Raw genomic sequence first — 26,952 nt, 5'->3', positions numbered from 1 at the left:
AAAAACGATGGTATTAAGGGCTTATAAAGCATTTGAGTTTTTGTACACACATGGCAACCAACTACCAACGCAATAAAGGCAAGAGTAGTTTGCTAAAATGGTGCATGTGCTTTCTGCTTTTTACCATTTTTTTTTTCAATTTTTGTCCTTATTTTGTTTCATATCACTTTTGATCCTTTGGACTTTCTAGTTCAGGGACTGAAATTGATACAAAACCTTGAAACAAAGACCAAAACTGAAAAGTGTCTTAGTTTTAGACTATCCATTGTAAAAATCAAAAAGCACAAGGACTATTTTTGTAAGTTACTCTCTAAAAAACAAAAAAAAACCAACATTTCTAAAAACATTCAAACCCACACCCCTCGAAAACAACTTAAACAAAAAAAATGTTATCATGCGGCTGACAAATACTCTTTAAGCAACTTCAAAACAGACTTTGACGCGAGTCTTTCGGCCATTTTCTTGTCTGCAGCCATGCAAGAATCTTTAAGGACAATATTGTCTTTTACTATCTCTATAGTGAAAGAGATGGTACCATCATCAGTAGTACCACGCTTGGCTGACTTTTTCATTTCAAAGTGATTCTTCTGACAAATATCATGCAACTCTTTCACTGGATGCAGTTTCAGTGTCTCGGGTGTGACTAAGGGATCAAGAAGAGGCCTAATACTCTGAAATACTTTATCTTTATCGTATCCAGAATCTACAAGAATCGCCCCGGCTATAGACTCTATCACATCTCCAAGTACCTATTTACAATAATACCCCAAACAAACAGTAAATTATATGACTAAAACGTCAGATTGGTTAACAGCAACGTACTTTACTATCACTAATTAACAATATGGACAATGTACTTTATTTTAACCATAATAGCTGTATTCTTATATTTATTACTCATAATACAAACATATATACATACTTTTCTTACAAATTATAGCAACATTACTTTATTTTTTACCAATGATATTAACTTACTTACATTTCGCTAATGTACTTTATCTGCTGGTAATTGCTATTATCATTATAGAATTATATATATATATATATATATATATATATATATATATATATATATATATATATATATATATATATATATATATATATATATATATATATATATATATTTAAGTACATTACTAGTGTGGGTTGCATAATGCTACTATCAGTAAAAAAATGTAAGTATGCTGAAATTATAATTTAAGAAATGCAAGCACATTGCCCATATTGGTAAAATGAGTGCTATTTCACACAATTTGCCCAATGTTTTAAACACGTTAACTACAAAAGATCACTGACCTTAGGAAATGAGGTCTCAGACTCCCACCCGAAAGTACTTTTCATGGACAACTGATCAAATTCATGAACAGTAGTGACAATAGCTCGGTGAAGATCTTGAGATCCATGGAGAATATGTTTGTGTAATTCGTATTTTACTGCAGATTGTGCATAACAATCATTATTCACAGAAGCTGACCTCAAATCAGTCAACATTCCAGGAGACATTCCTGGATATTTATTATACAAATGCACTGTGATCATATAATCCAACACTGCATCCCCAAGAAATTCTAATCTCTGCAAAAATTGTTTAAAAAAATTTGTAAGTAGAGTGCTAAAAGCCTAAATAATAAGAAATGAAAGTGGGATGTTATTTTGGGAAGCAAACCTGGTAACATTTTGGAATTTCGGGTAGCATGTAGGACCCATGAGTTATTGCTTCAACAAGTAAAGATACGTCTCTAAATGAGTAATTTAGCAACGACTCAAAGTACTGAATGTTTACATATTTTTCTGGATGCAAAGTCAAAGCTCGTGTATATGGCGTGTTGACAAAGTCAACCGATATACCGATCCATCTCATAAAAGATAACGCTGCCAGCTCACCTCCTTCGCTTAGAAAAACACCAATTAATGCTTCCACAACATCCGCCACTACTTTCTTTTTTATTACCCTTTTGCCCCTGATATACATTTTTCTTTCATCCAATAGAACCTCTTCTTCCAATTTAAAGCTGCTAGAACGATCTCCGGGGACAATCCATGTTTTTGGCTCGAATGGCTCGTTACGGATAAACCCCTGAATACAGTAACTAATTACCAAAATACCCTTATCTTAGATGAGTTGAATAAGATATAAAAAGAGACATTACCGGAAGATTACAGTTACATCCCAATCTGCATAACGAGTCATTGGATATAATTTTCTCCCTTTTTGGACTCAAAATTCCCTCGTGTTGATCTTGAAGTGTTTTGAATAACTGTTGAGTAGCAGCATACTTAAGAAAAGAATCGCCTAGAGTCTCAAAGGATTCCAGATGAAACTTTTCTACACATTTCTTTGTTGTGATAGCTTCCAAAACCTATAAAGAGCCAACAACAGAATGACATAAGGAGAAGGATAGTGAAATGAATAAAAGAAGGGTAATGAAATGAATACCTTAATGACAGGAACATCTGCATTTGGCATACTATGACATAAATGCATCTTTTTCAAATTCAAAGCAATCATCCACGACTCGATCCTGTGCATGATTGATGGAACAAAGGAGAAAGAATAAATTGTGCTTATAGAAACAGGAGACATGATGATGTCACATAGTTCAGATGGCAGCTCAACTCCTGCATTACTTGTTTCTGCAAATAAACAAAACAATAATAAGCATAACAACAAATAAAAATAAGTATATAAATTCCGAAGTAAATACATTTTTGGTCCTAGAGTTTAGTTTTTTTTTTTTTTGTGCATTTTCAGTCTCCAAAAGTTCTCTTGCAGTTTTGGTCCTTAAAATGTTAACTCCAGCTTCAAGCTGTTAATTTAAATAAGGACCAAAAGTGTAAGAAATAACTTTTTGAGCCAAAATCAGCTAAACTCAGGGACCAAGAATGTAATTTACTCTAAATTTCGTTTATAATAATAAATAAATCTATTCTAATAAATAAAGATTTTTTTTGACACATGTCACATTCTCATTCATTTTGCCATATGTCATTTTGTGGTTATTTAAATTAGTTTTTTTTTCATGTCATTTTATGGTTTTTCCGTTTTATTAAATTCCACATAATATTTAAATGCAATAATTATTGCAATAAATGTAATAATTAATGCATATCAGTTTCATTAATTAACTTTTTTTTTAATTTCAAAGTTTCTAAATTAGCCTCGTTAGTTTCATTTATTTATTTATCTAAATTATTTTTTTTAATTTAAAAGAGAAAAAAAACATTTTAATTTTAAAAATTTAATATTTTTCTTATTTTTCTTATAAATTCAAACTTTTCAAATGTTTAGAATTTCATATTAATTTTTCTTTTAAATAAACTCATGTAAGTCTTACCCTTGCTAATAATTAAACATAACAAGAAAAAAAAACAAACCTTTTTCCTTTTGTTGTCTCCCTTTTTGAAGAAAATTTTGAACCGTAAAAAGTTGTCTAGCAGCAAAAAGCGGTTCTTTTTCGAACATCAAGTCAACTCCATGTCTGCATTTTTTTTAACAAACTAATTTTACACTTATCCAGAATAATAAATAAAAGAAAATTAATAAGTGTGAATCAATATTCAAAAATCAAATACCGTCTTTTGTAGTGATTTTTATAGGTAACAACTTCCCCTTCTTTTATTTCCAAGGTCGAATTGCCATTCAAACCAAGTAATCTTTCAGTAGTGCAATATATGCGCCCATTATGAGGGGTATACACTAAAGAATTATCCACTAAACAACTACATACTAATCCACTTTTTGTGTGCACTTTTTCATGATTATTTCCCTTTAAACAACACATACGTTCGTCTACACCTCTTTCATATGAGAACATAGCAGCCTTAACAGCCTTCCACTCCACAATCATTGGAGCTTTATGTGGGCCCGCTGACGGGAGTAACAGATAGTCGTACGCCATGTCAGCATCATTTTTTAATTTAAACGAATCAACACACGTTTTCAACTTGGAAATTGACCGGTGAATAAGTAGTGTCAACACCACCATTTGGAACTGATTCGTTAACGTTATCTGGAAGAAACAAAAAAAGAAAAACAATATTGTAACGATAATGGCAAGAAAATTTATAAAAAAAACTCGAAAATTGTGTATTACCTGTTCAGAAGTAAGCTTACACGTTCCAATATAAGTCAAAGAAACAGAAATGTCTCCTCTATCCGCTTCAAGATCAAAGGTCAACCCTTCATTGTCAAACTCTAACTTTGTGCTTACTGCAAGAACAATATCTTGTAGTGGAATGTTGTAATCAAAGTGTTTTTCTAAATTGATCGTGTAAAAATGATATAACTTAGATGAATTATCTCCAAATCCAACAAGCTCTGGTGGTATGTATTGAACTTGTTCTTCGACATACTTGATTCCTGTTAAAAAAAATAGTGAATTGAAAAATGAATCAAGTAAATAGAGATTGTGAAGTAAATTAAATGTTAGTATTTTACCGGTTTCTTGTTCATCATCAGCTGATTTTTTCAATGTATCAGGGATAAGATTGTCCGTTAGTGCGCCCATTGCATGCAACTGCTTACATGCTTCAAAACATGCAAGTTGCTTCAGCATTTTTGTGGGGCCCGAAACATGCACGCTTGGAAGTGGGCAGCTTTTAGGAAAATAGATAGTGCAAGTTTTTAATTCTTTGTCAATCACGAATCTTGGGTAAGGTTTAAAATACCTACAAGTGATAGAATAGTCGAAGATAAGCATAAAGTCATTAAAAATGAAGACAAAATGATGGGTGTAAATTATACTTCCCACATCACATGAAACCTGTAACAAATCAGCAACATTCGTCTATATTGTCTTTTCGTATTTTATTTTCGACGTATACTCAAAGAAAGATCTTAAAGTCAAACATTGTATTTTTCATGGGATAGAGTAACATGTTGTTTATTTTTTACTTAATGGACTTTACTATGGTAAATTATATATAGACGTTTCTTTTTCATTCTATACAAAAGAACAACTTAATAAATAAAATCATGAAAATGATGGTTTCCCCATTATTAACTAACCTTTAAAAAAATTGACCTCGATTATTATTTGGGATAGTCGCAAAAATGACCAAAATTATTGGTCTCATTTAACAAATTGACTACTTTTTTCCCTACAATTCCGAAATTAGATTTTACTAACAGAAGGCTGCAAAAAGACTTGATCTTTTTTTTTTTTGCGAAATGGCATCACCATTTCACAAAATACGAACAATTTCTCAATACTTGCGTTATTTGATTTTTTTTTTCAAATTTTCTAAAATGCTGCAAAATTTGTTAAATAAGACCCCGCCCATTTTGGTCCTTTTTTATATTATCTTATATCTTTTTCCTTCCATTTTGTTAAAAGGTAAAAAATAATAATGATAGAAGCATCCAAAAGTTAAGAGCAAACCCATCAGAAGGTAGCCTGGAACAATAGAAATAAACCATGGAAATACTCGAACTCAATCTTAAAGTCGCTCCTGTGGATTCAACATGATACACCACTTCATCATACAAGTCTTTTTCAAGGGGCCCACATGGTTCAGAAGCATGGCTCAAAGACTCATCCCGCATGATCTTTCCACTCAGAAGGTAATTATTCACCTTATTCAGCGTATCATCATCCCCACTAAAAATCATCAAAAAATAAATAAATAACATATTTCACAAACACCACATCAAAATGTGAAACAACTCTATTATTAAAACTTGTACCTTTTAACCAGTAAAAGAAAATCAGAGTTCTGCATTCGAGCACGACCTCGAGACTGAATAAAACTGCAAACAGTAGATGCAGGATCAAATCTTATTACAAGATTGCATTTTTGTACATCCAAGCCTTCTTCAAGAATTGATGTTGCCACAATGATATTTACCTGTATATATATCACAAATTATGTTTAATTTTAACACATGCACTTTGACTATAATATTAAATATAGACATACATACGATTCCTTTATGGAACTCATCCACTATTTTGTTTTGTACACCCCGACTTTGTGACTGCATAAGAGCATTATTCCCAGCTACATATTCTGTTTTCCAGTCAAAAAGTTTAGAGTGCAATTCACTCAGTAAGCTTTTTAGTACCCTTGCTGTTACTACCCTCTCAACAAAGATTAAACATCTCATTTCCTTCACATCCCTACAATAAATTTATATAAAAACAAATTACAGATTGGTAGATATATAGAAATAGAGTACAATGCCCACAACATTAGCGAGAGCAAAGTACATTCTTATTTTCCTCAATTTTCCCTACGTAATATGGCATATATATACCTATATTCAGCAAGAGATTCGATTAAACAGGCGACTTTTGTTGAGAGCAACCCAATGCTCACAGTTGCTTCGTTGACTTGAGTGATTGACCACTCTGGAAATCGCCAAAAAAGATAGTTTGAAGAAAAAAGAAAAAGTTTTTCTAAAAAAACAAGCACCATTTAAAAAGAATGTAATATTAAGTACCATTAGGTATGTATGAGCAAAAAACTTTGTTGGCATCTTTGCAAAATTCCCTGGATATATTTTCTCCACGTAAATCCAGTTGCCCCCATAAAAACATGTCATTTTTGTCGCATGAATATGCTTCCGCTGCCTGTTACAAGGGGTAAAAAGGTCATTTTCCATTTCTATGTTTGCAAGAAAAGATTAGTAGTTTGAAAACACACCTTTGAAGCCAAGAAAATGCCCAATTCGTCTAAGCAAAATTCAAAAGTTGAATACAAAATGGACAATCTTTTAATGGCATTTTGCCTTGAAGATTCTGAGAGGGTTGAACTTATACTGACTTTTGATTCATGCTGTGGAGTAACATTTGTATTTGACTATTTGTTAATTATAATACAACTTTGATAAATATTTAAAAGTCAAAACCAGTAAAGATTACCTTTTGTCTTAAAATTGAAAGAGTGTTTTTTAACTCCTCAAGAACATGGTAAGGAGGTGCCATGTTTTTGTAAAACTTAATCTTAACAGTAGAAACGGGAATGTAGTCAGATAACACAGATTCACTTGAGCACGTATACACCTTCATTAAAAAAAATATACTACTTAATTATGCCATTATAATCAAATAACTAGTTTAAATGCTTGAAGAAAAATGTGAAATTTTCTTTAAAAACCTTTGAATTCAACATAGTCTCAAGTTTGTTCATCTGTTCCCAATAATCCTTGGGTGAGCTTGACACTACAATACAAAAAACAAGCTAATTAGGATCACACTAATTACAAACTAATTAAGAAAACAAAACAATAAAAATAAATTTTAATTTTAATACCTTTAGCTTCCACAGGTGAAGCTGTCATCCCAAGTATCCTAGGAAGCTGAGAACCACCATCACATAACCGGGGGTGATAAAACTCCTATATAAATGATTTTCACATTTAGAAAATTAATATTAATACAATATGATCATCCTAAAACATAAGATGTAATAAAAACATAACACACCTTCATAATAAGAGCATACTCATATTTTTTCTTTGCACGATGACATTCATCAAATATCAGAAGCTTGATGTTATCCAAGCTTAAAAAACTACGGTTCAAAGCATTAAGTAAAATTTGAGGTGTCATCACCAGTAGCTGCAACATGATCATTCGTCAAAAACTTATACTGGTCAATGTGTCCGGTCAAATGTTGACTTTTTATACCTGGTTTTCATCTTGTTGCTTCTTCCAATAAGCAGCAATATTCAAAAGATCAACAACTTTTTCCCCCCAGTATTCTTCCACTTTCAGATCAACATGTTTTCTAACACTATCAGCTTGCTATACAGCAATAAGGCATACAAACTCTCATAAATGTAGTTAACAAAAAGCATATGGAGTGCAAAAAGTTACGAAACATGGTAAGGGTCTAACCTGTTTGACTAATACAACAGTGGGTACCAAAAAAACTGCAATGAAAGGTGATGGTTTTTGCAACAGGTAAGCATAGTGGCGTAGAAGCATAATAGCAATTAATGTTTTGCCTGATCCAGTCTCCAAGAACACTATTGTGTTCTGTTTTATTGCTTGCTCCAGAGCTTCTATCTGATAACTGATCAAAATACACAAAATATTGCATCAAGAAAAGTGCACTTACAACTAATCAAAAGTTTGAGTAAACTATCCCTTAAAACTTAAATTCGTTATAAAAGACATCCAAGAACTTCAATAATGCAATCACATCTATGATATCATCGCTAGGTGTTACAAAATTATAACTCATCGACTCCTATCAAACAACTTTTCTTTTTTCTGTTTATGCCAATCACATGTGTCTAACAACACCCACTGTCCATGTTCTACATGTCCTGAGCAAAATTTAGGACCCCCAAGACCAACTCCAACCCTTAACACTATCTTTTACACTCAAATTGATAAAAGTGGTGTAAATTTAGGACCCCTAAGACCAACTCCAACCCTTAAAAGATAGCATAAACGATAAATCTTATCTGAACCATTATGTAAACATATGTGGACCCAAGATTCTCTCTCTCCAAAAGAGCCTTTGAGGAGAGAGGGAGACTCCAACATATATATAGAAACATAAGGGACCGTATCACACCAATGTGGGATACACTAACACTCCCCCTCAGAGAAGGAGGTTCAATGAGTAAGACAAGGATATGTTAAGCCACTGGGATGAAGACGCCGACTATGATACCAAATAAACAATATGTGGAGCCCCAGATTGTCTCTCCAAAAGAGCCGTTGTGGAGAGAGAGAGAGTCCAACATTTATAAAGACAAAAAAAACTGTGTCGCACCAGTGCGGGTACACTAACACATTGCACTATATTTAACATAAAAAAATTAATATTTTAAGTATATTCCTCTTTCAGTAACTTTCATAGTTGTTGAAAACAACCTTTGTATTTATTAGTCTTTTATAAAATTAGCATACATATTTCTTTACAATAGCTTTATAAATTATATTATTATGTACATTTATAATTAAAATAAATATTCTTATATAATTAGTTATTGTATTATTGAAGCAACTTTATTAAGAAAAAAAAGTAACAATATTAAATAGAGAAAAAAACAAATATGTCTAATCCCATCAACCACTTTTCAAAAAATAGACAAAAATTGTTGGTATTAAAAAACTCTCATATTTAATACAAGAAAATAATTACAATAAGAGCAACTTTTACATTCAATTATTACAAAATAAAAACAAACCTCTTTCTAACACTCTCAATCTAGTGTTATGATCTAACTATGTTTGTTTGGGATGTATTTACAAACTATGGTTAGAACCTCTATTTATAGCCATGGTAGCCACCGTTTTAGCCTCTCCATTTCTTGTGTTCATCATGTCAAAAGAAGAAGTTGCCATTTTCTTTTGTCAACAAAGGAGGGTATCTAGAATGGAGGCTGGAACTCAACAAATCTCCCCCTCCGGTCTCCATTTAACAATCCTCAATCCATCTATGTCGACACATAGTTTGTGTTTCTCTTGTGTCGCCACCTTGTTCAACTTTTCTGCAAGATTGTCATTTGTGTTGACCTTTGATAAATTTAATTTTCTTCCCTCGATTGCTTCTCTGAGCTAGTGATAATGTATATCAATGTGTTTTGTGAAAGAGTGGTACATAAAGTTCTTGATCAAGTCCATAACACTCTGACTATCACAATAAACGATGTCCTCTTGATGTGGAAACCCTAATACTCGAAGATACCGTTTTAGCCATATAATCTCCTTCCAAGCTTCAATTGCGGCCATGTACTTGGCTTCCGTTGTTGATAATTACAAACACTTATATAACTTGGATTGATATACGTATATACTTTCCCAGAATTCCTAGATATCTACTGACAACACTAATGACATGAGTGGTATCAGGTCGTGTATACATTATCACATACATAAGGCTTCCTACAACTCGTGTATACATTATCACATACATAAGGCTTCCTAGCTACAACTGGGGAATAAGGGATTATTTTCATCTTGTTTGTTCTTTATCAAAAGGACAATTTTTCTTACTCAACTTAAAGTGATTTTTCAATGGTGTATCAACGTGCGTGACATTTTTCATGTTGAACCTTTTGATCACAATTTCAATATACTCCTCCTATGATAAAAACAATTTTCTCGATTTTCAATCACATATAATTTTCATGCCCAATGTTAATTTATGATTTATTTTTATCTCATGTGTAGTGTCGGGTCCTTATTGTAAATAATGTATACATGTTTGTACTATTTATAGAGATGGAATACACTAAAACCCTAATGGGTATTTTCACTATCAAACATGCTATCAAGCCTCATACGTATCCTTCCTTCTTCATACGTACACTCTTTTTCCCAATGTCTCCTTCTTTGTTCCAGCAATTGATCATCCCCAACCAATCGTACATGATGTTTTGCTTGTGTTCCAAGTATCTTGGGTTCATATCCAATTGTTATTGGCTCTATCACAGTCTGTTACATCAAGTTTTTCTCGTGACTGCTTCCACCGAACAACAATCACCAGTGTTACTCCATCATCGACCTTCACTCGACGTTGTTGCTTACTGTTTCTATGTTCTCGAAATCTCTCATCGTCACGACGTCTAGGATTGGTGCTCCATACGCCTACAATCCCTCTTCCTGCCCATAGTAAGCTTCATCTTGTTATTTTGTCGTTTTTTATTTCACGAGTTTTTATATTTTCGGAATTATGTCCATCTCGGGCTCATCCTCTACCAATTTCCCAACCGCTCAAACGCTTGTCTATGCGGTGACTAAGGTATATAATCAATTCAGTTTTAAACTAACTAACTGTGGACGGGTCAAAATACAAACTTTGGCGAAGAATCCTTATTGATATTTGTAGAGGTGCCAAAGTTGTTGGTCATATTACTGGAAATCAAAACCAACGGGCGATGATGATGAAGATTGGGATTCCATTGATGCACGTGTTAAGTCTTGGCTTTTACTCTACAGTTGATCCAAATCTGCTTCAAATTATATCACTAGATAATTGTACTACCAAAGATCTTTGGGATGAGCTGGACAAATTTTCCTCAACAACAAAATGTCATGCATGTTCTAACTGCAAGATCAATTCAAAAATACAAAAAAGGGTGCATTCTCAATCACCGAATTCTGCCACACCTTGAAGAATCTAGTTGATGCATTGTCTAATTTCGACTATGAGATTATAGAAATTGAGCTTGTTATGCAAATCTTACGCCAATTGTTGCGTTCATATAACAACATTGTGGAACAAAACCGGAATAACAATCGGGTTGCCTCTAGAGGGATAATTCTAGTTTGTATGTTAGTACTAATCAAGTTACGGGAAATATTCCGGGTCAACGATCTCATTATGCAGGCATACTCCAACAAATCAAGATTTTTTTCAAGCTTCTCAACAGGTTATGGGAATCAGCACTCCATGGTACTCGCCTTATGCTCCTTTCAGCTCAAATTCTCTCAGTCCATCAAGCTTTGGAGCACCATCGGCCCACCAGCTGATTTGTTCATCATCTCCAGCCGGACTAGTTTCTACAGTCGACCCATTCTCCTTTTTCGATCTAGCAACAGCCTCACGGACACCCCATTTCACACAAAACAATCATGCTGGCCTCAGTCATAATCCATAGCAGTTAACAATTTTTTTGGCAGCCAAGGTCCAGACCTCCGACTCCATCTTCAAAAATGACTGATATCAGCTCCATTTTTCAAGCAATGTGTGTACAACCACCTCTGGATAATATTTTCTACATCGACACCGGTACAATCTCTCATAGGTCATTTACTCAAGGTAACATGATTTCCCTTACTCTGTGTAATTCTAATTCCATAATAGTTGGTAATGGTGCTTTGCTTCCGGTCAGTCACACAGGTCACTCTTTCTCTCCTCTCTCAAAATAAATTTATGCTAAAACATATTCTTTTGTCTAACAAAATTGTCAAAGATCTTGTGTGGTTCATAAATTTACCACTGACAACTCTATTTCTGTTACGTTTGACCGTTTAGTTTTTTCGTTAAGGATGTTGATTCATGTGTCCTCCTCCAGCGTTGTGGTAATACTGGAGATCTCCATCCCATTACTCAGTCTTCTTCACATTCCTCTGCTACTGGTCTCGTTATTGTGTCTCTCCCTACCTGTCATCGTCGCTTAGGGCATCCCGACCCTTTAATTTTGAAGTTTTTACGGTCTCGCAATTTTATAACGTCTTCTTCAAATAAGTTCTCTCTATCATGCATGTCAACTAGGAAAGCATTGTCGTCTTCTTTCCCAGTCTTCATCAGCAAAGACATCTAAGTTGTTTAAATTAAGACATTCCGATTTGTGGACTTCTCCGGTTTAGGATTAGTGGTTTCGAATACTATATACTTTTTTAGATGATTATTCTCCTTTTTGTGGGTCTTTCCCATTCGTGCTAAATTTGATGTTTACTCTGTGTTTTGCAATTTCCAAGCTTATATTAAAACACAATTTAATTTCGAAATTCAATGTGTTCAATGTGATAATGGTTGTGAATATAGAAATCAATCTCTTCTAAATCAATTTCATTCTCACGACATACGTGTTTGTTTCTCATGCCCCTATACATCCCAACAGAATGATATGGTGGAACTTGTCATATGTACAATTAACAATATTCTCCGTACGTATCTCTTTTAAGCATCATCGCCTACTAAATTCTAGGCCGAAGCTCTCCTTACTACCGTCTACACCCTTAACATCCTTTCCATGGCCACTCTATCTTTTAAAACACACTTTGAGGTCTTCTTCAATATGTTTCCCTCCTATGATCATCTTCGCGTATTTGGATGTCTCTGCTATCCCAATCTCGCATCCACCTCTCCTCACAAACTCTCACCACACTCAACATCTTGCATCTATCTTGGACACTCTCCGGATCACAAAGGACATCGATGCCTTGAATTTACAACCCAATGTCTCATTATTTATTGCCATGTTATTTTGATGAGGATAACTTTCCTTACAAATACTTTAACTCAACACCCACTACCTCTGAATATGACTACTTGATTCCAGAAAATGTCTCATTTGTCCTTCCTACACATGCTACTTCATCTAGTATATTGAATCCCTTCATCTCTTATCCTTTGGACGCCACGTCTTCTCCTCTCCTTCTTCCCTACCCTAGTCTTTGGATGATTCTACTTCCTCCTCTCCTCCTCCTATGTCGAATCATATTCCTTGTGACTCTATGACAGCCCATTCTCAAACTGGATCTTTAAAGCCTCGTCAAATCCTCAATATTTCTTCTACTTATGACATCTCTCCAATTCCTCGCTCTACCCTTCAATCCATGTGTGATCCTAATTAGAAATCTGCCATGGATATTGAAATGGATGCTCTTCATTGTAATCAAACTCGGGATCTTGTCTCTTGTAACACCTATTCCATGTATTACTTAATTAAGTTTTATGGTTTTGTGTGTGGACTCTGCGAGTTGGGAGTCCAACTCATCGAGTAGAGACATTTTGGTGGACGCAGGATTTCGACCTTACTCGACGAGTCGGAAGGCCCGACTCGACGAGTAGGTGTTGTAGAGGAAAACCTTAAATTTTAGGGGCTGGTACCCTATTTAAAGGACTTATGGTTCATTGTAGCCTCCCTCATCATCCTTACAGTCCAAAAAGAAACCCTAACCGCATATTTGAGCTTCTTTGAGTGTGTGTGGACCTTAGAGAGTGGAATTTGTGCCTCTAAAGAAGGAAACTTGAAGATAGAAGAGCTTGAAGGAGGGAGAAAGCTTGGGATCCAACATCTATGGGTTGTGAGAATTCATTTAGAGGTAAAGTTACCACCTTGATCTCTAATTACTTATATCTCATTTCATGGTAGAATGTAGTCACTTTTGGGTGCAAAATGGGGTCAAACTCAGATATGGACTTATCACAGGGAAATGGCTCCAGATCTAGACCTCTCTAGGTCCCCAAGGACATAAAGTCACTCACTTTATCCATATTAGCCCCTTTCCATGCATGAGAACCTTGTAGGAAGCCTAGTTTTGAAGTTATAGCCTTGGAGGACCTTGCATGCACGTAAAGTTTGCAACTTTACTTGGTATCTGCACTAGGAGAGTTTGAATCTAGAGTTTGGGACTTTAGATCCCACTGGAAGAGGCTGAACTTAAAGGAGACTGAAGGAACTCGTCGAGTGCCTTAGCTGACTCGACGAGTCAAATAGGGTTTACCCGTTTTCGGGTCTTTTGAGTGAGTTTTCGGTTTCTTGAGTTTTCGTTTGTCATGATTTTTCGGTTGTATGAGTTTTTGGTTCAGTATTCATGAGTTTTCGGAGGGATTCGGCGAGTTACACAGGTAACTCGACGAGTGGAGGAATTACTCAGAAAACTCGATGAGTTGCTGGACCCACTCGACGAGTAGAGGTCAACATGGATTGTTGACCTTGACTGTTGACCAGGGTTAACTTTAAGGGTGTCTACGAGATTTTGATGAGTTAATCACATGATTATTATAGGTGGTTGATTTGGAGCAGCACGTGGGGGATTAGCTAATCTTAGCTTGTCAGTTCTACATTCATAAGAGGTGAGTCTTCTCACCATAACAATGGGTCTAAGGCACCAAGGCCGGCCCATTTCATGATAGATGGTATACTTGTTGTGTAGAGATATGTGGTCTGCTTGTTGTAGAGACATGTGGTATGATAGTTAGATATGTTTGGTAATATGTTATCTATATATGTGATACTTGCAAGGAAAGACCATGGGGGCAGCCCATGACACTTGGATGTAAGACTATGTTGGGAAGCCCATGGCTTTTCAAGCAAAGACTATGGGAGGATCCCATAGCACTTCGTTGTAAGACCATGTTGAGGAGCCCATGGTTTTCCAGCTGAAGACCATGGGGGGAGCCCATGACACTTAGGTGTAAGACCATGTGGGGGAGCCCATGGCACCTTGGAGTAAGACCTTGGGAGGAGCCCACGACATCCTTATATGTTTGTATGCATGGCTTATGTGGTAGAGATAGCTCTTATAGCTAATATGATATGTGTTATGTGAATTGTGGGTGGGGTATGCTCTGCGGAACTCACTAAGAATTATATTACCGTTTGTGGATATGTTTAAGGTACATCTGAGCCCAAGGGCAAGGTTTGATGGATAGACATGCACTCTCTCTCGGGCATCTTATGGGACACTCTGATGATTTGAAATAAATTTGTAATGGTTATGAATTTTGGAAACAATTGTATTTGGAAACCTCATGGTTGTGGAAATATTTTGGTTAATTAAAAATGAAAATTTTCTTTTGAAAATTGGGTCGTTACATCTCTCCTCTCAGTACCAACATTGTCGGCTGTCGATGGCTACAAGGATCGCTTAGTTGCTGAAGGCTTCTCCTAACCGCCTGACTTAGATTTCGACGACACGTTCAACCATGTTGTTAAACCCGCTACCATTCATACTTCTAAGCATTTCCATCTCTCGACGTTGGCCTATTCATTAACTTGACATTAAGAATGTGTTTCTTCATGGCGAACTCACTAAGGAAGTTTATATAAAACAAACTCCAGGTTATGTAGAACCTTAACACCCTGCTTATGTATGTCGATTTCGCAAAGCCTTATACATGCTTAAGCAAGCTCCTTACTCCTGGTACCGGTGTTTTTGTTGGATTAATGTCTAAGTCCATAACTATATTTAGTATGTACTTGACCCGAATCGGCATGGTCCATTTGGGTTGCACTTCACCGACATAATTTATATGGTTAGTCTTTTGAGAATAATATATTTATGATTTATATTAATATATTATAAGTTCTAATATATTAATATCGAATCATATTATTTAATTAGTATTGATCAAGAATTAATTTAGAATTAATTAAGTGATCAAAAGGAACTAATTAAGCTATCATGGATAGTCCATGGAACTTTAACCCATGGATCCTAGGAAATGAAAGGTCATGGGTATTAGGGTTTAACCCTAATCCTTCACACTATATAAAGGGTCTTATAGTTCATGAAATGGTGCTAGTGGCTAGTGTGGATACACTAAAGAGGGCAATAACCAATTTCATAAGTGTGAGCCAAGTAGCCATATTCTCAAAAGGTTTTCCAAAGTGTTTTGGTGATTTGTGATTCAACTTGAGGCTTCCACACTATTGGGGCTAAGCTCTTAAAGTTTGAAGACATCAAGCTGCATCAAAAGGTATGTCATCTAACTAGAAATTTGTAGTATAGGTGCTTCATAATATGCTAGTTAGGAATATTTAATATTTGCATGTATAATAGAGAAAACATAGATCCAAGGTTTATAGGGTTGCATGTACACCATATGAGTGTTAGAATGCTCAAAACCTATCAGTGGTATCAGAGTCATGGGTTGTTCTCTATTATATTGATGCAAATGTTTTATTTTCAAAGTTGAAAAAAAGGAAAAAAAAACATGACGTTTGTCAAATTTTAAGATAATTACTTGTTTTTGTGAAAAACTAATTATTTGTAAAATTTGAATCATTTGCTATATGAGTTGAATTAGGTCAAATTTAATAAAAGATAAAATGATATGATTATTTTATTAGTTTTAAAAGTTTGATCTAAAGAGTTTTTTTTTAAAACTCCATAAGTTATGGATATGAAAAGGTTTTAAAAAAAATTGATTCAAAGTTTTTATGGACTTACATATTTTGGTGTTAATGTTTTAAAAGAATTCCATAACTTATTCTTAAGTTATGGAACATGAAAAGTTTCATCATAAAACAACATTTAACTCCATAAGTTATGGATTACCAAAAGTTTTATGTTTCCTTGATTTATGAGTTAGTTTAGATTAATGAAAAAATTGTGTTTTAGTTGTTTTCAATCCTAATTAATCTAGAGGTAGTTCATAAAATGTGTTTTTGTAACTTGTCCTCAAGTTACATAAAAGGTCACATTTATGAATCTTAAAACTCATAAAAGTGTCATAGGTTAAATAAAAAATGAAGAGTCTTTTTCATTAAATAGTATTATGACTCCATAACTTGAGCTTGTCCTCAAGTTATGGATGTTTAAAAGTCACTTCTTTAAAAGTGTTATTAAAGAGTAAGAGGTTACATAAAAAATGAAGAGTCTTCATTTTAATGAACCATTAAAATCATAAGTTATGAAATGAAAAGTTTTGAATAGTTTCAAAAACTTGCCCTCAAGTTTTGGAATTTGTAAAGTTTTCCCATGAATACTTTAATTCCAAGTTAAGCCCTTAGAATTTTAAAAGTTAAAATTCAACCCTTATACTTTATAATATTATAAGTTAATAATATTTATATATATATATGTATAAGAGCAAGTCGTCTTACCATTAGTAGGCCTAATTCACGAAGCCGGTCTATAAGGGGGTATAAGGTTACTGCCTATAAAATGGCAGTTTAATGGTGTCCACTCCCACCCACCGCTTCCTTGACCGGTGGAGGGTCGTTAGCCGAACGGGTAGGACAATGACTATAATTCTCCCTTCATTAAAAGTATTAATGATAAATACTAAGTAACTAAACATTTATAAATTATCAATCTTAGTTACTTAGGAAAATATGAATAAGGTGCTAATCCATGAAATTACACTTTGCACTTTGTTTAAGTCGTTAGTGGAGTGTGTGTTGTTAACCGGCACACTAACCTGGACTTAACAAGGTAGGCAAAGGGTAACTTAATGTTTATCATAGTATCGGTGGAGCGTGTGTGGTTAACCGACACATCGATTGAGGGGTAAATATTAAGGGTACCAAATATATTTGCATGGTTACTTCACACCTTGTTTTGTGATCCTCGGCATCCCAGTCACAAAACCTGAAGGGCACACTCGAGATTGAAACATGCCATTGAAAAGTTCAATGAATCTCAAAAGAATCTAGGAGTTTCAAAACCAATTAAAACCTAATAATACATTTCGTTTATCTTGGTGGAAATTGGTGAATCGTCATTCACCTACCTTCAAATATTTTATAGCTTGGATTACGACATCTCTCTTCCAAGTTATACAATAGTTTGTTGGGTCCTAGCCTTAATATTTCATATTGGGTGTTATATTAGTGGCTTTAGATTAACTATCTTGAATATCTCTCAAAAGATGTCTAGTTCAAACATCTATGATCCTCCTAAATCTCTTGGAACTTCACTTCCTCCACCTCCTCCAATTATTCTCCCTAACCCACAAGTTCAAGGTCACTTAAGCCCTATTGGAAAGGCAAGGTCTAGGTGTGATCACATATTGGAGATGAAGTCACGTATTGACAAGCTGGGAGAGTTGGGTGTCAAAGTCTTGAGAAAGTTGGTGGTTCAATCACTTTCTAAGTCACATAGTGAGTTCCTTTGGGACTCCTATGAAACAGTCTATGACAAGACCCATAATGATCTTATCTATTTGCTTGGTGCTGCTGAATCAGCAATGAAGACTAGTAAAGCAAATTTGATTAGAAGATCGACTTCCCAAAACTTTATGGACATTGACAATGGTGACACTGGAAATCCAGAAAAAGCATTATCTTCCCAATGGAAAGGGATCGGCCATAGTCAACTCGGTTGACTAAATGGTAAAGAGAAAAAAATAAGTTTGTGATAGTCCCATGTACCATTACCAAAGGGTCCATATGTTAAATTGCCAAAAGAAGGGGCATTGATTGCAAAACTGCCAAATTTACCTAAGGATGTTAAAGTCAATAAGTTTGACTCTACATCAGGTAAAATCCGTTGTCTAACTCTGTTAAGCTCCTATTTGGAGATTCTTATTACATAATGTGAGTGAGTCACACGGTGATGTTATAAGAATCAAAGAAAAGAGAGAAAGCTTAAAGGAAGTATATGCTGATTCTGATCACGAAGATGGATTTCGATCACATCAAAATTTTTGAGCTGTTACTTAGGAGTTATGACACATTGCTTAGGAAAAGATAACAACAAGGTTTTCATATGGATTGTAAGGATGAGTTTTTCCGCAAAGTTTTTTAAAATAAAAGGAAATTTTTGATTTTATTTATTTTAAGTATCCTTACAATGGTATTTGTGAAAAATTGTTGTTTATATGATTCCATTGCTAGTAATATAGGAAAATGGTTTTGATTCTTTCATTTGTGGTAGTGTCTAAATTTACCAAATAAGAAAAGTTTCTCATCACCCAAGTTTAAATTGGACCGAAACTTGGAATCATGCAAGTTGTATAGTATGATGAATGAGAATTTTCAAGCATTGGAAAATTAAGACTAATTACTTGTTCACATGGATGTGTGAGTCATGTAAATGACTAAGGGATCGGGTACACATTCTTGTGCACTGGTCAAAGTTCACCACAAAAGATGGATAAGACTATTCGTCATGATTACTAAGGTTTAGTAAATATGATTATACTTACAAGCTTAAGTATAATTCTGAGACATTGGAAAAGTTTCAATGTATGACATAACGAATAAGAAGAATCAAATTAGGTAGAAGGATAAAAGTTTCTCAAATCTGAAAACATGGGAGAGTACTTTAGTATCATGTTTTAAGATCATCTTAATGATTTGGAGACCTTATCGCAATTCATCCTCTAAGTGCATTCTGATAGTTAAGAAGAGGAGTTATGAATTGTTGAAGTGGTTAAATCAAGAAGATGATTCATATATCGTTCCAAAAACAATTCTTAGAGTTATAATCTAAGATTGTAACTTGAGTGACATGTCTTAAAGAAGGTTTAAAACACTTGTCAAATGTAAGAGTAAAAGTTTTCTACTCTTGTACATTTGAAATTGGTAATTTGTGATGTTTTGGATAAAACAAAGACCAACTAAGGCCAATTGTGTTAAGTGTCTGTCTTGATTAAATCCACACTATCTCTTGAATATTTGTCAAGAAAGTCTTATAGTTCAAGGAGACAGTGGGAGTCTAAAAAAGGGTTTCAAGAAGTAATCAAGAATAAAACATGTATTTCCTCACTAGCACACAACTAGAGGTTTATAACCTACCGTGTTGACATTTTTGTGCCCATTCCAGTTAAGTTGGCTATACATTTGAGTTCTACATGTTCTCAATTGTTTGCATAGCTACTTGGAAGCAATGACAGGCCCTTGAGCTGCCAAGTGGCAAGAAGTTAAGATTGCACAAGTTCAATCCATATGAGTTAGGATTTGTCACTAACCTAGTCTTGTGATTATGGTTTGACAAATTCACATGGATAAGAACACATACATCATAAAATCTAAGTGTCATAAGGTTTCTCTCCGATTCATGAAAATGATGGTGAGGAAATTCTTTCACTAAGTAGATAGCAATTGTGATATTTGCAGTTCTCAAAGTCATTAGTGGAGCGTGCGTGGTTAACCGGTACACTAACATTGACTTATGAGAACTGGCAAAAGGTCTAAACAATTGAGACTATGATTACGACATCCCTTTTCATAGTTCTGAAATTGTTCAGACACACTTGTGAGCTATCTAAAATAAGGTGTATAATTTTGAAAAAGCCTTATCAAAGCAATCTAGTATCAGAAATCTGAACTTTGGTAAGAATGTCAATAAAGTATTGACTTCTAGAGGTCCAGCTGTTTTCTGGATACATGTCAAAGTTAGTGGGAGCATAAGTGTTATGCTAATAATCATCATGTTAGTGGGAGCATGATAATTATGATAAGAATTGCAAGTTAGCAATGTTAAATATATAAAACAAAAGTTTCAATTCATGAGGTTGTAGGGGTTGAAAAGGTTGTTTTGCTATAATTAAGGGAGAGAAAATTATAATTCATTTCAATTCTAAAAAGCTTAGATTGAGTTTATAATCATTCTAAAGAGCTTATATTGATATTTTAATTACCTTTAGTCAAGAATATATATATATATATATATATATATATATATATATATATATATATATACACATATATATATATATATATATATATATATATATATATATATATATATATATGAATTTCATGTTGGATTGGTTCAACTTAAGAAAATTCTATATATTGCGTTCTCAAAATTCGATTATGATTACGGCGTCCCTTTTCATAGTCAAATTTTGATAATATGGCAAACAATAAAATTATTATGGCAAAAGACTGGTCTAGAACCATGTCTTTATGTGAAACATCATGAATCGTGTCCCATTTACTTTGGGTACAAGATCGATTACATGTGCTATAATATTTATCCTTTTTGAATTTTCCAAATGCCTTGGGGCATTAAGGGGAATAATGTCTAGAATTGGATATGACTAAAGTGATTAAGCAAATGTCGAGGACAATCTAAGGTTTACCAAAGATTGGTTGCTCAAGGACAGTTGGAAGTATACTGTTAATATTGGAAGGACCATATCGACATAGTCTGAAAAGAGGCAACTCTTGTTCAGAAGTGATAGTCAAAATGGGAATACAGAGTTGTCTTCATAGGTGGAAGCAATCTGTGTAAGGTTAAAGAAACTTAATGCAAGAAGCATGTTCAAAGCAATGCGCTTTGAATCTGAGACATCGTTTCCATGGAATTGCTCTCCATTGGGATACTCTGTAATGATTATTGCCAAGCCTTTGTGGCTTTGTGCATAATCATTACAAGAGGAACAGTGCATGTAAGTTTAAAATCTAAACATATTTCGATAAATGATACGAATTTGGAATTCTTATATTTAAGACAAAGATTTGGGAGTGTGAAAAGAGAATCATTGAAATTATGTTCAATTGATCTAAGTTCACAAAGAAAAGGATCATAGTCAAACATAGAGTTCATACTTGATGTATGACAAAGTTATTGTTTAGAAAACATAGTGTACATGCTTGGAGCATGGGACACCTAGTGTTTTAATTCAAGTATAAAGTTGATAAAACCGAAACAATGAATAATAAGTAATCAGTATGGTGATAAATAGAAAGTGTTTTATTTATATTCATAGGTTTTGATACCATTTTAGATTCATTTATTCTTGTGTTTCACTTTGCATGTTTTGACTTCCATAATAACTAGGTTATTCTTCCGGAATGACTAAGTTATTCAAACCATCCATAGTCGGTCATATGTTGGAAGTAGATATGAATCAAGACTGTCATGGGTTGGCTTGTAGAGGTCCAAGTTGGTGGACAAAGTTGTGCTACAACACTCATGAGTGCTCATAACTTCTGAGTATTGGATTCAGCCCGCGCTCATTTGAATCACTTCATGGATTTTATCACGAGTGATCATGAGACGATAATATCTTATATTCTTCAAACCTAGAGATATGAGTTGTTACTATGAGTTGGTTGTACATTGATTGCACGAAAACACATTCGGTAACTCGATGTTATAAAATGTGTTTTTGTGTATGATTCAACAAGTAGTAGAACAAGTCATATGAGTCGAAGTTTATCCATTCCTTTTACCTTCGGGATAAAAGCGATATCTGTGGGCCCCTCGATGATTTAATGATGACACATGTGAGTGCTTGGCCAATCCAGGACTGATTTGATTTGTTCAATCAATCAGTCATCATAAATCGGAAATCGGAAAACAACAAATGGATAGAGAGAATGATTGATAATCCATGTATCAGTCCATATAATATCTAGAATAGAGGAATATGTGATCTCTTATCTAATGGACAAGTCATTGCCAAAAGTCAGAGTTCGTTGACAAGGTCAGAGTTCGACAACGGCTTTAAGAGCTATGATTTCCAGTTAGGTTTTGAAGTTATACTCAATAATAGTTTTAGACTTATCCAAGTGGGAGATTGTTGGATTAATGTCTAAGTCCATAACTATATTTGGTATGTACTTAACCAGACTCGGCATGGTCCATTTGGGTTGCACTTCACCGACACAATTTATATGGTTAGTCTTTTGAGAATAGTATATTTATGATTTATATTAATATATTATAAGTTCTAATATATTAATATGGAATCATAGTATTTAATTAGTATTGATCAAGAATTAATTTAGAATTAATTAAGTGATCAAAAGGAACTAATTAAATATGGACTCTTATATATATATATATATATATATATATATATATATATATATATATATATATATATATATATATATATATATATGGAATGGGCCAAGTTCATTTAGGTTGGGCTAAGCTATCATGGATAGTCCATGGAGCTTTAACCCATGGATCCTAGGAAATGAAAGGTCTTGGGTATTAGGGTTTAACCCTAATCCTCCACACTATATAAAGGGTCTTATAGTTCATGAAATGGTGCTAGTGGCTAGTGTAGATACACTAAAGAGGGCAATAACCGATTTCATAAGTGTGAGCCAAGTATCCATATTCTCAAAAGGTTTTCCAGGGTGTTTTGGTGATTTGTGATTCCACTTGAGGCTTCCACACTATTGGGGCTAAGCTCTTAAAGTTTGAAGACATCAAGCTACATCAAAAGGTATGTCATCTAACTAGAACTTTGTAGTATAGGTGCTTCATAATATGCTAGTTAGGATGAAACCTTGAAATATTTAATATTTGCATGTATAATAGAGAAAACATAGATCCAAGGTTTATAGGGTTGCATGTACACCATATGAGTGTTAGAATGCTCAAACCCTATCATGTTTTACGGTCTATCCTTCTCCATTGGATTTCATAGTAGTCGTTCTGACACTTTTTTTTTCATCGTAGCTCTGAAGCTATCTACCTTCTTCTGTATGTCGATGACATCATTCTTACCACGTCAGATATGTCCTTAATATCTCTTGCTATATCTCGGATGTCCTCTAAACTTTCCATGACAGATCTTGGTCATATCTTTCTTCCTCAACATTACTACTACTAGGACTATGCAAGGTCTGTTCCTCTCACAAGTTGCGTTTGTAAAAGAAATTCTTGATCGTGCGTATATGTCTTCCTGTAATCTATGTAGCACTCCCACGGACACTAAACCCAATCTTTCCGGTGTTGGAAAGTCGGTTACTGACCCCACTCCGAAGCCTGGTACTCTTCAATATATGACTTTCACTCATCGAAATATTGACTATGCAGTTTAGCAAATATGTCTTTATATCTATGACCCTCATCAACCTCATTTCTTTTCACTCAAGCGCATTATTTGATATCTTCAGAGTCCTATGTCTCACAGTCTTCAAATTTGTCTGTCTCATGTTAATCATTTAGTTGCTTATTTCGATGTTGATTTGACTGGTTGCCTTCAAACTCGTCACTCTACTTCTATGTTGTGTGTCTATCTTGGGGATAACCTTATATCTTGGTCCTCTAAGCGTCAACACATTGTGTCTCGATCTAGTGTTGAAGTAGAATAGAGGGGGTAGCTAATGCTTCAAAATCTCCTTCTTGATTTGTCATGTCCGTTATCTCATACTACTGTCTTTTGTGACAATGTTAGTGTCATGTACTTGGCTTCTAACCTAGTTAAGCACCAACGAACCAAACATGTGGAAATAGATTTACATTGTGTTAGGTAACACATTGCCATTGGTCAAGTGTGTGTGTATGGTACGTTTTCCATATGCTCATCAATTTGTTGATATATTTACAAAAAGACTTCCTACATAGTTATTTTTATATTTTTGAAACAAGTTACGAAATAGTGAACCCCCTGCTCAAATTGATTGGGGGGGGGGGGGGGAGGGGGGGTTTAGTTTATGATTTATTTGTATCTCATGTATAGTGTAGGGTCCTTATTGTAAAGACTGTATACATATTTGTACTGTTTATAGAGATGGAATACACTAAAACCCTAATGGAATACACTTAAGCCTAAGTCTTTCATATCAAAGAACTTGGAAAAATCTTTCTTAAAGTTGTTGATCATGGTTTCATCTTGGCCCACTACTAGCATATCATCTACATATAGAAAAAGGTTGACAAATTTATCATATGGAAGACTTGTTTAGGTATACACAGTGGTCTGCGACAATTCTTTTGTACATGTGACTTACCATTAACAAGTCAAACTTCTCGTATCACTGCCTTGGCGCTTACTTAAGACCATAAAGTCTTTTCTTTAATCTGTAGACGAGATGTTTTTTCTTTGGCACCTTAAAACCATCTGGATGCTCCTTATATATTTCTTCATCCAAATCACCTTGGAGAAAGGTTGTTTTCACATCCATTTGCTCAAGTTCAAGATCTAAACTGGAAACCATTCAGAGTACGACTTAAATAGACATCGTCTTCACAATCGGCGAAATTTTTTTTATCAAAGTTAACAGAAGTTAACCCAATCAACAAATTCCAAGATGTTGTAATTTTCAGGTCGTCAGAAAATTCCAAGAAATTGTAATTTTCTTTTGTCAAAGGAGGACACCTAGAATGGAGGTTGGAACTCAACAAAAGTTAGCCAAAATAGCCATCACTTATCCATATGGCATTTGCAAAATGATGATGTCATCTGAGAAACGGTGATGTAGCAACCAAAACGACGTCGTTTTGAATAGGCTCGATCCTTAAGGAGTTCACTTGATGAAATGGAACATAGCCAAATTTTGAAAGGGTAACTTGAATGGTCGACTCATGTGATTAGCCTACTCATGTGATTAGCCTGAATGGTCGACTCATGTGATTAGCCGATTACCATGGTTATGAATAAATTAGCAACAATGTCATTCTCAAGCCTTCATGAGTTCGCAAAAATCAGAAATAAATATGCCTTATTTAACCATATTTCACTCTCAAATTTCGTACTTTCAATCTTTCCTTCATGTAATTCTTTTTCTCCACTATACCACCAAGAATATATATATATATATATATATATATATATATATATATATATATATATATATATATATATATATATATATATATATATATATATACGATTTCATTTTCTGATTCTTAGTTTCATCTTTGCAACGTTAGGGTTTGAAAATGTAAGATTTTTTATTCTATTAATAAGATTTCTGCACTTTTGCAATGTTTCAATCAGGGTTTGAAAATTTCATACTTTGCAATTTTCTTCAATCTTTCTGGCAGGGGCGTAGCTAAGCTTCAATAAGGTAGGTTTTAAATACAACAAATATATATAGAAAATATGAATGACCTATCTCATTTTTGCTTAAAGACCCACCTATTTTTGCTAAAAGACCTAACTATTTTAATTTTATTTACATAAGAAACCATATAGTTTTTTGTTCTAGATTCACCCCTGTTTTCTCGGTGTTTGAAAATTATGAGTTGTTATTGCAGATTTCCAATTTCACATTAACTTTTAGGGCCTAAATTTACTAAATCGTAAAGAGCCTCTAAAATGACAAAGTCACACAATCATTTTAAGAAAAAATTATATATAGATAAATCCTATGTAAAAAACAGACGGCATCTGCGTTTTTTTTCTTTCACCATTTTTCATATTGCTGTCATTATTTTGGCAATGCAAATTGATGGCCATTTTTTTGGTTGAGCTACTTTTTTATTATTTCTTGAAAAAATATATGATGGGAGTAGAGACATATTTGTCCTTTTTTTTCTTTCTATTTAATATAGACTATTAATATTATTATACGAACAATAAAATGGCAAGTGTGGGGTTGGTGATGCTCACCATTGATATGATGAAAGCAGTGATTAAAAGTGATAGAGCATCTCAATTGAATGAACCATAAACCAAGTGAAGGTCGTATACTAACCTTCTTGCGAACGGAAGTTGATCGGCAGATGTTTCACTTTCACCATTAATCACAACCATTCTCTTTCTCGCTGTTAATCTTCAACAAAAACAGGGGGAATGATGAAAATTAGTATGGGAGTTGAATTAGAATAATATGAATATGATAGATGATTAGGAAGTTGATCGTGGGTTTCTCAACTTGGAATCAATCGCATTAAAAAGGAAAATGCTACAAAATGGTACTAGTTTTTTTTTTTTTTTTTTTTTCTTGGAGGCTAAGAAATAAAGCTATTTATGTAGTTTCTTTGAAGCTTCCTACTTGTCCCACACTAAAAGCAGAGATTCCCTTTTTATATGAGTATAGTATTTCTAAAAAATATTTACCGATTTAGTTTGGAAATTAATTACTAAAAGATAGTAAATCTTATTTTGTTTTTTAATTTTATTACTTTATAATGTTTAGTTTCCTTTTCAACTTTATAACCA

General features: G+C 34.0%; 1 protein-coding gene across 1 annotated transcript; it reads right to left on the bottom strand.

Moving 5' to 3' along the window:
- Positions 1-217: 217 nt before the first annotated feature.
- On the bottom strand, positions 218-26,726 carry LOC111902997 (endoribonuclease Dicer homolog 2). Its single transcript, XM_042898673.2, has 22 exons — positions 26,486-26,726; positions 7,848-8,025; positions 7,638-7,754; positions 7,434-7,568; positions 7,261-7,345; positions 7,105-7,169; positions 6,870-7,010; positions 6,652-6,783; positions 6,449-6,578; positions 6,263-6,356; positions 5,930-6,125; positions 5,693-5,853; positions 5,388-5,606; positions 4,445-4,674; positions 4,101-4,366; positions 3,580-4,016; positions 3,382-3,485; positions 2,444-2,640; positions 2,157-2,366; positions 1,673-2,083; positions 1,303-1,581; positions 218-749 (listed from the first exon to the last, which is right to left on the bottom strand). The coding sequence occupies exons 1-22, from the start codon at positions 26,542-26,544 to the stop codon at positions 393-395; spliced, it is 4,203 nt and encodes a 1,400-aa protein (XP_042754607.1). The 5' UTR covers positions 26,545-26,726; the 3' UTR covers positions 218-392.
- Positions 26,727-26,952: the final 226 nt, after the last annotated feature.

Source organism: Lactuca sativa, chromosome 9 (genome assembly GCF_002870075.4).
Source record: "Lactuca sativa cultivar Salinas chromosome 9, Lsat_Salinas_v11, whole genome shotgun sequence".
In the NCBI taxonomy this organism is placed as follows: Eukaryota; Viridiplantae; Streptophyta; class Magnoliopsida; order Asterales; family Asteraceae; genus Lactuca; species Lactuca sativa.
Note: the sequence above shows the minus strand (reverse complement) of the source record. Positions and strands in the feature narration are given on the sequence as shown.

Coding starts and splice junctions, on each gene's coding strand:
- LOC111902997 (XM_042898673.2), bottom strand. CDS start 26,544: ATGGTTGTGATTAATGGTGAAAGTGAAACATCTGCCGATCAACTTCCG. Junction 7,011..7,104: donor AGACTATGTTGAATTCAAAG/GTTTTTAAAGAA, acceptor TTTTTAATGAAG/GTGTATACGTGCTCAAGTGA. Junction 2,641..3,381: donor GAGACAACAAAAGGAAAAAG/GTTTGTTTTTTT, acceptor GTTTATTTGCAG/AAACAAGTAATGCAGGAGTT.